The sequence below is a fragment of the Tympanuchus pallidicinctus genome, unplaced genomic scaffold, assembly GCF_026119805.1.
Source record: "Tympanuchus pallidicinctus isolate F22 unplaced genomic scaffold, pur_lepc_1.0 scaffold1, whole genome shotgun sequence".
Classification (NCBI taxonomy): domain Eukaryota; kingdom Metazoa; phylum Chordata; class Aves; order Galliformes; family Phasianidae; genus Tympanuchus; species Tympanuchus pallidicinctus.
In genome coordinates, this window is record NW_026294618.1 from 71,829,984 (window position 1) to 71,842,438 (window position 12,455).

Here is a 12,455-nt window from a genome sequence, read left to right on the forward strand (position 1 = left end):
ATTTCCAAATACAAGCAAGTACTGAATACCACCACAATAACACACAGAGTACTTCGGGATCTTTTTAACTGCTGTATTTCCCTCAGCAGCGCAAAGATTTTCTTACATTCAGTTAAATATTTTGAAAGTATCATGAAATTAGTCTTTAGTATTTTGAAAATTCAGAAAACCTGTTACAGAACCATTTTTCTGGTTGCCCTTATAAAACAAGATGTTAAATTCCAGCAACCAGCCTTTTAAAATGATTGCTAACTAGGACATAAATGAATTCACATTCACAGGGAAAAGATTCTTCTACTGTGTTCAGGTAAATTTGACTTTTCTTGTTATTCTGGATTTCTGAGTTACACAAGTTTTCAGTGGAACTTCCTTGAGAATAGGTAAGATGATATTTTACAGGGGGATTCTTTCAGAAATCAAAACGCTTAAAAGAAAACTGAAAAACTTTTCCAAATGAACTTGGAAATCAACACACTGAGCTATAGCATTCTGTTCAAACTTTCAGTGGGACAGAACAAGCAATAACAGTTGCCGATATTAAGATGGAAGAGAGTTTATCTGCTAAATATAGCAAAGGAGGAGTGGAATGAACAAAGAAAAGAGTGGTCAGGCAACAACTGCGATCAACTACATAAAAAATAAACGAGACTCAAACTGCTTAGAAAGAGTAAGGTGCCATTAGCTGCTTTCCCTCTTAAGAAAAGCTTCTCCTTTAAGCACCTGTACTGTTTTCAGTTACAGACAATACACTCAGTTAAACTAGACCTTTGACACATGACTCATAACAGCTACCTATGTCTTCTTACTTGAAATCATAATGCAGAAAGCCTCTAATTCTAAGAATATGAACTGTTACCACCCCACACATCAGTGAGAACAGGATGCTACTTTAAAATTCTTTGTTGTTTTTCCGGCTGGTTTTTGTTTTTGCTTTTCAAGATCTGGCTGTCAATTTTTTATTTTTTATTTTTATCCAATGAAACGTAAAAAGTTGCCAACTCTATAACTAAAGTCAGCTGTGCACATTTCATCCATGGAAGTATTAAGGATGCACAGGACCAAGTAATTCATCTTCTACTTTCAAAATTCCATGCCTAAAGGGCTGCACAAGAGTCTCCTGCAAGTGTCCTCTCTGCTCAGTGAGGAAGTTGTTACTAAATGATGCAAGGTATTTCCCTCTCTTCCCATGTTACCCAGAACACACCACTGTCCAACAACAAAATCTAGCAACCAAGTTAAATAGACAAATAGTATTCATAATGACGGCAATATTTTTATCTTAAGTGAGATTTATACATTCTACTGATTGTTCAGCTTGCAAATATTTTGGGCTGGATCTTTTAAAAGCCTTATGTAAAGCTCTTTAAAAATGATTACATACTTTTAATTACACTAATACCTTTAGCAGCACTAACCACGAGAAAGATAGGAGCACACAGGTCTTCAGAAAGTAAGAGCCTAATTGCAGCAGGGAGGTCTGATTTGAAGTTCAAATTACAAGAGTAAAGTTAATGAGCACACATCGGTTGCCTTATCTGATTACAAACAGAGTAACTTACCCTGATTTGTCTTTTTCGTCAGCCTCTGCATTTATGGTAGAATTTTCCATTTCTTTAATCTTTTCCTCTTCTTTATCTTCTAATTTGGTTTCATCTTCAGTTTTGATTACATTCAAGTCCTTTTCTTGGTCAGGCTGCACTGTAGTATACACTGAATCTGGCAAATTTTTTTTGTTTCCCTAAGACAATAAAACCTTCAGTTAATTTACAAGAAAACAATAAAAATTCAGAGGATTTCAGAAAAACAAAATGCACAAGTTATTGTGAAGGGAAAAAGAAAGCACTGGATTCTAGAGCTCTTTTTAAAACTACAGCATTTCCACTGGTTTCATTTTTTAAATTCTTAATGTAAGTACAACAGTACTCCCGGGCAGTTTATGCTACAATATTAGCACACAATTCTTATAACACTTCACAGGATACGTCTGCACTCAGGATGCAGAAAACATCAGCACTAATGGTCACTGTGGAGCTTGCAGCAGCAGACAGAACAGGGCTCATGCCACCTGCATACATCACAGCTAAGTTGCATATTGACTTGAAAAACTATACTGCTTCCAGAGCAAACTGCTGTGCCTTCACTGCTCAGCTTACCACCTTAGATCTCCTTTTCTTAAACCACTGGATCAGTACTGAATTTCAAAAAGGTAAAAAGATTTGTCTCTCTGGATCAATGAACTGATTATACCACTGCACATATCATATCTCTGTAGAACTTAGGAGGGCTTAGTTCTTAGTTGTGTTTAGTTCAATACTAAATAGGAGTATCAGCACTGAAGGTAGTTGTGAGCATGTATTACCCAGATCACAATAAAGCTGCATGCTAATTGATCTTCATCTGACATGAGAGGGCCCCAAACAGGTGGAAAGTTGCAGCTGCTTCCTACCAAGTCAAAGCCTTTGACATCACGAATCTCTAAGACAGGCATAAGAGATAAACATAGCTCAAAACTAACCTACAGCATGTTGCTTGTCTGGTTTTAAATCCATTACAGAGATTTCAGTCTTAATACAAACTCATGGTTATCAACACACTATCTGTCTCTATGAACAGGCTATAATACGAACATTAAAATATTTTACCAGAAGAGTGGGCTTATCATTTTCTTTACTTTCATTATCATTCTCAGCTAGCTTTTTCTCTTCTTGTTGCACTGTTGCTACTTCCTCCTGCTTGCGCTCCTCCTTATCCACTTTTATTTCTTTTACATCCTGCTCTGGATCTTCACGCATCTTTAAATCTTTTTCTTTTTCACAGTCTTTACAAGGCTTGCTTGTCACTTTCTCTGGTAATGCCATTTGAAACTCAATATTTGCTGATGTACAGTACTCTTCAAAGCCATAGAGATACCTAAAAAAAAAAAAAGCTTCTGATAAGCAAGTTTGTTTTTTTTTTTAATAAGAAAAATCATGCTACGTACCAGAAGCTTAACAGGAGCAATATATTTTAAAGCTTACAAAGACTGTATTATAAACAAATGTATAGAATCTACGTATATTGCCACCACTACCACAAGATCTCTACTTATTTTAGTGCTGTTTTAGCATAAACTGCACTGCTTATTACTTACTTTTTGTATGCACATTTAACATTATATCCTGCAGCTGAATTCAATACAGGGATTCCAAGATCTTGATAAACTTGCTTCCATACTGCTCCACTTTCAATCTGTTAAGGCAAATATAACAATGGTTGCTGAATTAACTCACTGACATAGAAGACCAAGCTGTGTCTACCATTTCATACAATAGTATTTAATTATCTCCACAAAATCTCTATTTATCATGCACCGTACTTTCACTGTAACACAAACTGTAGTTTAGTGTAACTACTTGTAGCAATTTAGCATTTCTGCACTTTAGTAAGCCACAGCTGGACTTTCTCTCCAGGTGATAATAAAGGAAAAAACAAATATAAAGATCAGTATAGTTAAAAGAATTCTTGAAATACCACATATAGAATTTTAATTAAATTGGAAAGAAAAACACTCATTCCAAGTATTAACAATACTACATCCCTGCAGTACTGCATTAGATAATCTAAGACTGGTAGCTAATGTATATCTTTAACACACTCTTCAGTGTCAAAGCTTTGTGACAGTGCGACATGCTCATTTCTCGCCATCTGTGAAGGTAAAGCAGATCTACTGTGATACTGAGTACAAGATCCTCCCTTGTATAGTAGAAAGGCAGCACAGCACAAACCAGCCTCCTCAGCTGACAGGCTAGATTTATGAGAAGTAGCTCACAGCAGTAAGAGAATCTGCTTGACCAAGAATTCCCTATGCATCAACTACTGCACTAAGACCAATTCCAGTCACCATGTTCCTCTATATATTGCCCAGAACAGATAGGAGTTTAGTGTCTCACAACCAACTTGAACTTACAGTTACCTGCCTTTGGGATTTTACTGAGCAGTGACACTTTCCACTTCATGGTAACAATTTTATCAGACAGACATTTCTTGAAATCTCACAGAAACACATATGTTGGCTGATTTTATGCAGCAATAACAACACACTGAGTAGACAATTGATTTAAAATGTAACTAGTTTCTGTCAGAACTCAATTTTAATATCGGGAGCTGCTACACAAGATTTTTTCTTTATTCCTACTTAAGGAAAAACACCATCCCCAGACTTTATAGATCTGTAATACTCACATTATCAAATCCTCCAAGCTTATGTACAAGTCTGAATAATTTGAACAGATTCAAATTTCTATATCCTAGTACAGGTCGTTTGTTAATAGGAGTCCCTGTAAAGATAGACAGTTAAAGTGTTTTGAAATATCTTTTTGAGAGCAACATGAAACCCACTCCACATATGCTACTGCACTATTAAATAGTATGGTAAATTTTCTGACCATCTCGTGCATCTACTGTTTATTTTTTGTGAAAACTAAAACTCACGAGTTTTAATAAGCCATTCTGCCTATAGTTCAATAATATAAATAAATTCAGATATTTGCATTATTCCACATATTACAGAGTATGCACAAATGATGCAACTTCTCTTGCTTCTTATATATATGCACTTCTATTTCACCCACTGAAAAAGATGCCTCTAAAAGAACCAGCCTAGTCCTGCTGAGGGCCAGAGTTAACAGACAGACTCATCTTCTAAGAGGATGGGAAGCCAGAAGCAAGGAATGCAGTCTCACTGTTTCAAAAAATAAACTGTACAGCATTACTAGTTCACAGACTCGAGTCTTTGAAGTATTGCTAAGCAATACCTCTAAATCTAACAAGTCAAACATGGAAATGCGTACCTCTATCTTCCATGAACTTGTATAATTGCTGAAGAAAGTTCTCCCTTTCTTCAGGAAAAGGCTCTATTTCCTCCTGTTAAAAAAAAAAAAAAACAACAACAAAAAAACACAAACATTTCACACTTGTGAGTTACAGGCTATCAATAAGAAAATCACTTAGGTTCAAAAGTTTAAGTTTGTTTTTACCGCAGTCAGGAACAAGAAACTACACAAAGAATAACACTGGCCTCAGTGCTATGCCACATGGAGTTTTACATAGCACACTTTATCAACATACATAAGACAATAACTGTAATGACACATCTGAAACTGGATTTTTGATGAATCACTGTCATAGATATCATAAATACCACCAAGATATATTCTTAATTTTGTTCCTTTACACAAAGTCTGGTAGATACCAGTATTAATGCTCAAGGGATATCAGATCTCTATTTCCTCTGCAGTTAAGCAATTTCTTAATGCTCGGATGCACTGTGCAACTTTCAGGAATGAAGTAGAAGACAAAATCATGCTTGCACTTTCTCAGAAGTTCTAATCCACAGCACTGACAAACCACAGCCAATGACACCGCATGCTACTGCCATGAGGTACCAGCTGAATGCGTGCGTAGTGAGCAGGATCAATCCCAGAACTGAAATAACAACGGATATTTTGGATATTCAGTTCATTGCACTAATAAAGCGTTGTATTAGATTCACCTAAATTAATAAACAGTAGGGTTTCTTAAAGCACTGGGGTTTAATTTCATTAGAAAATGTCACTTGCCACAACCGGTATATTGAATATAAAATATTAAGCCTATAATCAGAATTCTTAGAAATGGATGACAAAGCTACTTCAAAACAATATGCTGAACAGAAGTTAATTTTCTACATTCCTTTTTCACTGCTACCTGGAAAGCTTCTAAAATTAACTAATAAATTCTAAAACCTTTTTGTGTGTGCGCATCTCCATTCCATGTTTATTTTTTCATCCTTCAACAGCCTCCTTTTGCTAAACGTTAAAGCTTCACAAAACACACTGTATTTAAAGTCAGACCAAGGCAGCTCAGAAATCAGTAGAAACAGAATACAGTTGTTAAACATGACAAAAAGGAAACAAAAATTGTGGCTGAAAATCAGGTTAAGGAAGGCTGTAGTGGGGTCTTTTTGTTGAATACTTCCTTTTCTCCATTAAATGCACTTGGAGAATGTACTAAAGCAAACCAGCAAAAATAATAATAATAATAATTAAGAAGTACTTGCCCTGTGCTGAAATTGTTAACACTTAAGCATATTTAATAACAGAAGTACAATGAAAAGTACTTCATGAAGTACTACAAATGAAGTACTCCAGTCAGAGCCACTGCAAAGGCAATACAAGACGAAAGCCTCCGTGAGGGACATGAGAGGATAAGAATCCACCCACTACCTAGTACACCAGCAAAACTCAGTGCAGGCTATTTTGATGAGCATGGAGGACAGGTTACATCCTCACAAGGTAGGGCCAGAATGAGTCAGGAGTATGTAGTAATCCTCCACGGGTATGAGGAGCGATGCTGCAGCCCTGCAGTAGTACAGATACATACATATAGATATATGCTTGGTTAAGAAAGTTCACACTGCTAGTAAGCAAGGATGGAACCTGCTACCATCAAACTTGAATATAACCACAAATGTCCCGATTGGAAAGTATTAAGATTTGCTGTTCTTTGGTTTTGGTATAAGGGGCACACAGTACTGAGGCAGAGATGTGGATTTTTTTTAATTTTTGTTTTTTCTTTCTTTTCCTTCTTGTCATGTCACACATGACAGGTACTAGTATAGGAATTTTACCAGTATGCACTGGAACATGGTGAAGAGATCAAAGACACCTATTTGTGTTTTTTTTCCTCCATTCCTCACCAACAAGAGACTACTTGCCATAAGAAAGTGGTCTCACGGACTATTTAAGGGATGGAAGATGAGGAAGGAGAAAGCTTTTAACCCAACAAAACTTTCAAGATGCAAAACGTCTGTCAGGGGAACTAAAATAAAGGTGATGAGTAGGCTGAACATAATACTGCTGCTCTTTCCTCCCTGTAAGACGTAATGTTTGAAAAGTACTTATATCTCAAATGTATTAATGCAAAGAGGTGTCAAAATGCCAAGTGGATATTCCTCATTAATATTCCCAATAAAGCCTTCTAAGAAAGCGTGTTAAGAGGGAAGCTCATGTGCCTCTGAAAAGACTTCTTTCTCAGAATCTTTACAAAAATCAATACATGCTACACATACTGTTAACTCTTAATACTCTCTAAAACATTTATGGAATCTCTTAAATAATCACTGAGTACAGAACAGGGTTTCCTAGACTGTGAATTAAGGCAGACATACCATATTCTGTCATCTCTGCTTATTTCCAAGTTAGTTAACCACAGCACTAAACAGGTTGCTCTGTACCCTCTAATTTGTCTATGTCAAAAAGGTAAAAGAAATTAGCTTATGTGTTTGATATCGAAATCTAGAAAAAAGCAACATGCTTCAAAGCAGCAAATAAAAGTCACATAGTACTGTAATCCAGAAGAAAAGAGAGAATCCTTGTCAGTCCTTTCGGCTACCATCAGATTCAGAAGAGGAAAGGAAAGCACCTTCCATTCTTCCATTTACAAAGCAGAAAAAGAAGGCAACACATCCTGGAAAGAGCTAGAACTATCTGCAGGTGGTGCTCTGTAACGAACAAGCTCAGAGGTCCTGCTTAAGAAAAGATGTTTCTTGATAATTGAGAGACAACAGAAACAGTCTCTCCAAAGACAAAAGCTACAAGGTCAAATATTTACAAACAGCATAGCTAAAGATGGCAAATATTTCCACCTAAAATAAGTAGCGATGGAATGACTGCTATAAAATGACTGCATGTTACACTGCAGAGGGAAAAATCTTCTTGCTCATCATGCCCATGGCTGGACACAAACCTGCTCTGGAAAAAAAAATAATCAAGAACTGTACTGAGTCCATGGAAGTACACTTTGTTTCTCAACATACCAGAGCCCATATCAGACTACACAACTTAGATCACGGCTGCCTGTGGAAAAGCAGCAAAGATTTTCTCACTTTTGAATATTCCCTAAAATAAAGAAATGAAAGAAAGAAAGAGCAAGCCTCATCTTTTAGTATGTCAGACCTACAATTGCGAAGGATTATGTAGTCAGTAAAAGTCCATAACAACCATTTATCTATCATGCTCTTTAAATTTCCACTATGGATGGAAATCTCAGCTTACTGCATTACTGTCAGCAGCATAACAAATCAGAGAAACAGTCCTTGAAAATACACACCAAGTGAAAGATTCAAAAAGCCTCTCTTCCAGCTTCACAGCCAGCTAAATAAAGCTCTTTCCACTAATTTTCTTCTTTCCTCGTCTGTTTTCTTTTTTTTTTTTTTCTGGACCAAAATTTGGGAGGGAATAACAGAATTAGAAAACCAAGCATGAGGCAGGGCTCCATATTTCCAGTACAAAAGAAAGAACAAAGGTGAAAGAGGAGTGCACAGACTCCATGTTTTGATTGAAAGTTCTTCTGCTTCTTCACATCAGGGTAGCCAGAGAAATAGCTTTGTAGTACAGCAATTCTTCAGTAGAACAGGATAAAAGAAAGGTACAACAACTCACATTTCTTGGTAGTTATTCAAGAGTCTCAAAATCTCTTTTCTTTTCACTACTAGAAAACCAGTAGATTCTGCTTTCTGTAGTTAAAAGTGAGCAGTGAAAGATCAATGGAAGCTACTTGAAATTTCTGCTTCATAAAAGAATCTACAGTTACGAGCCAGACAGTAATTTGAGAGCATGAAACAGAAAGGAGGACAGGGCGACAAACATACAAGCCTAGTTTGGCTTATTTTTTTCAAAAGTGACAAGAACACAGGTCAGGAAAAAAAGCTCAGAGAAGCTGCCTTGGGTGAGGCTGCTGTATAAAAGGTAACAAGTTCCACTGGGCCTTGAAACACGTGTTGAGCGACATATTTACTGAGGTGTAGTTCTACAGTCAGTAGAAAGGTTTATCATCACTTGTGTGTGCAGTTATTTATAGTAATGCTAAAATCATACATGGATCTTACTACACTGCCATAAAGGAAAACTACGGCCTTCTGCACAACACAGCACACTCACCAGCAACATCACTACAGAAAGACAATGCATTATTTGGAAGGAGAGTGATCAAAGAAGTGGAAACCCAACTGGGCCATGACTGACATTTGCTCTAAGAAATGTGATGATCTGCACTGGTGAAAAAGAACTCCTTTGCCTTTCAATACTGCAACAGAATTGCACAAAGAAAATGGGTGTTCAAAGCAAAGAGAAAGTTCACAGAAACACAGAACGTCTTGGTTTGGAAGGGACTTCAAAGATCACCTAGCTGCAACCCTTCTGCCACAGGCAGTGTTGTCAACCACTAAGATACTAAGAATATATCTTCTACACATGCAAAGTCTTGGCAGAACACCAAGATATGCTTTTATTAACATTAATGATTTCACATACTCAAAAGCAACAGTTTTATCAAAGAATAGGATGCTCATAAAGTTGAACAAGGGTTTTGACCCCTCAGAAATTTCTGAGGATAACTTCAGACAGTGATATTTACAGTGCATGCAAACGGAGAGAAAGAGGGTTTAAAACCCTCCAGAAAGATTTTAAACAGATATATCATCCATGCATCCTTTGAATCAACCAATTGCTTTCTCCAAGGGAGCCTAGAAGAAGTTCCAGGAAAAGGCATATTCCTGCAGAGAAATGCTTTACACTTTTGCTGAGAATGACTGTCAGGTAGTAGATAGATGAAAAGAAATGAAATAAATAAGTATGAAATAAGAAATAAATGTTAGCACTGAACTCTGAAATTAAACCCAGCACTTGAGCAATGATATGTGCATTTTGAAGGTTTGTTTTAAAGTAATAAAAATACACTGCATATCCTTCACCGGGATGTGCATTTAGCTGTTTTAAAACATGTACCTTTCCAGATGGAAGATGGTTTAACCTTTGATAGGTAGTGGGCAAGATCCATTTAGAAATATGCATAAGTAAGGGGAACCTTTCTCTCTTAGTGAAAGCAATATGCATGAGAGCACACACCAGTATCTATCCTTCCTCACTCTGATCAGTCTCTCACAAGGTACTGTAACCCTTCTGTGGCTGCATTAAGATCAGCACAATTCTAGGAAAGATTCTAAAACAGAATCTGAGTTTTACCTTCCTCTTCCTTTTTTTTTTTTTTTTTTTAAATTAAAGTTTCACTGACACAGGCCACTGACTGCACTTTCTTTGCCTAGCGATTTGAAGATAATTGTTAGACTTCCACATTGATATTTTCACATTAATCTTTGTTAAACAGATTTTAAAAGCTGAGAAGCCAAACTATTGCCTGTGTTAAGATGTTATATGCTGTCAAATAGTAGTAATTCCTAACTAAATATTAGTCTTGATAACATCAGTTGTGTATCTAAGCTACTTGCGTAATAACTTCACTTGCCTCTTCCTCACTGCTGTTGTCCTCTTTTTCTTTTTCATCTTCCTCCTCCTCTTCAGCTTCACTGCTGGAGCTGTCTTCTTTCAATTCTGTTTTCCAGTTACTAGGAACAGTTTTATTTTTACGGAATTCAAGAGCTTGGTCAAAAGCTGTAAGAGGACCAGAATTTGTTAGAAGTGAAGGAAGGATCAATTTCACCAAATGTTTTAATCGAATAAAGTAGCTGACTCAAAGACTGCTAATCAACTATTCCACCCCAACTTCAAAGAATCTCAACTAAATCCCTGTGTTGTCCATCTTTACTCACCTTACCCAGCCAAACTAGCCTCATCTTCTCCATACATCAAATTATTCAGAGCTATTATTAGGATGGTGAATATATTTAAGTGAGAGAATTCCTCCACTAATGAGCTTACACTGTGATTTGCGCACGTTAAACAAAGAGGAAAAGGAGGAGGGAATATTTTCAATCCCATTTTAGAAGTTAAATCACACAGGCTTCAGCTTTCAAACAAATTCACAATTCCAAGTTCTTGAGTGCACAGAAGTGCTCCCTCAGACCTACCAGGAGTGCTGTGATAAAAAATAACTCTACTAAGGTTGAACACAAAGGCCAAATAGTAAATAACCTACAAAACTAACAAGCACTGTACAATTACATCCTTTGTCTGACACATCTACATTTAAGACAGGATGCTTTTTGTGGTTTGAAGAAAACCATTCCTACAGGTTTTCAGCAGTGTTTAGCCTCAAGGTATATAGGATCTTTTCCTCTTAACAATTTTAGCATTTTTAAGACATGAATCAATCCATCACAAAGTTGGTACAACTGGCATAAAATAAATGGATGCACACGTTTTCTCATTAAAAGCTATTTTTACCTTGTTTTAGGAGAGCATCAGGCTTTGGTGAAGTTTCACTAATTTCCCGAACATCTTTTCTTGGCACAGAAACACTAGATAATTTAAGAAGCATCCAAGAAATATTATTAAAAATATACATTATAAGGATTTCAAAGCTAAATTAACACTATAATACAGAGCTGATCACTAATATCATAACAATTACTACATACAATACAGAAGAGGAATATGAAGGATACCTGAACAATTCTATTGTATAACAGTCTGGTATGGTATTAACCCATTAGTGGATTAAAATAAAAACTTCTACATAAATGTAGTTACAGCACATAATCTATTCACTACGTATTGAAGAAAACTTTCTGCTAACATACACTTTCTCAAATCTGCCTAGCATATATTTCCTTAGAGAAAAACCTCACATTAGCTTAGCAAGTAACTACTCACTCACAAACACCTCCCCCACATGAAACCTAAATGAGTATTAACATACAAAATACTTCAAATTAAAAAACAAAGCACTTTTTAATTTCTGCTGTGGCTAGATTCAAAGAAGCTGATGTGAACAGCAGCTTGGACTCTGGAGAAGGAGAGGGTGAAGCACGTATACATACACTTGCCTGCACACACGTGTTTCTCCAGTGATGTGCACTGAACGCATGAATAACTGCAAATGGCACCAGAAAGCAATAGCCTAGACTTACTAAGTAACTAAACTACAGTTAAATCATTAAATATGTCATTGTCTTTTCTGCAAAAGCATTCTCTTAAAACAAGCTAAGCAAAATAAATAGCTGGAGCTTTTAAAACTAGAACTAAAACCAAGAAAAGAGAATACTATTAACATACATCAAACTTCCTTCCTGAGTGTCATGAGCTGAACACAAAGTTCTCTGTTCTATGTGAACCCCCTACAAACTGGTTCTCTAGGTTTCACTATTTTCCTTCCTCCCTTGAATAGCATCACAGCTCTTTTTGGAGAACGCTAACATGCAGCTGTAGTCTATACTCAGACAAACATACACCTTTTACCTCATGAAAAAAAAATGCTGTGTGCATATTTATATTCCACAAACACACGCATCTTCTAATGACTGGGTAAGCACATGGCCATGTCTCTGAAAAGCAGTGCCCAGCTCCAATCAGAGCAAGAAAAAAGAAACGCTTTGTTTGCCACAGTTGTAACAATTATTAACAAAGTTAAAGGCTAATTTGATCACTATGTAGGCCATTTACAGTTTTCTGAACACAAGAAAAATCTTTGCAGAAACTTTC

At 36.4% G+C, this 12,455-nt stretch overlaps 1 protein-coding gene across 3 annotated transcripts in view; it reads right to left on the bottom strand.

The window, feature by feature from the left end:
- The window catches only part of ARID4B (AT-rich interaction domain 4B), an 85,043-nt gene that overhangs the window by 24,814 nt on the left and 47,774 nt on the right, over positions 1-12,455 (bottom strand). For all 3 annotated transcript variants that reach the window (XM_052671773.1, XM_052671781.1, XM_052671764.1), the window contains exons 10-16: positions 11,199-11,272; positions 10,321-10,466; positions 4,830-4,902; positions 4,222-4,316; positions 3,131-3,228; positions 2,643-2,910; positions 1,560-1,738 (exon numbers count right to left, since the gene is read on the bottom strand). In XM_052671773.1, coding sequence (XP_052527733.1) covers positions 1,560-1,738; positions 2,643-2,910; positions 3,131-3,228; positions 4,222-4,316; positions 4,830-4,902; positions 10,321-10,466; positions 11,199-11,272 — 933 coding nt within the window. The remainder of the gene's footprint in view (positions 1-1,559; positions 1,739-2,642; positions 2,911-3,130; positions 3,229-4,221; positions 4,317-4,829; positions 4,903-10,320; positions 10,467-11,198; positions 11,273-12,455) is intronic.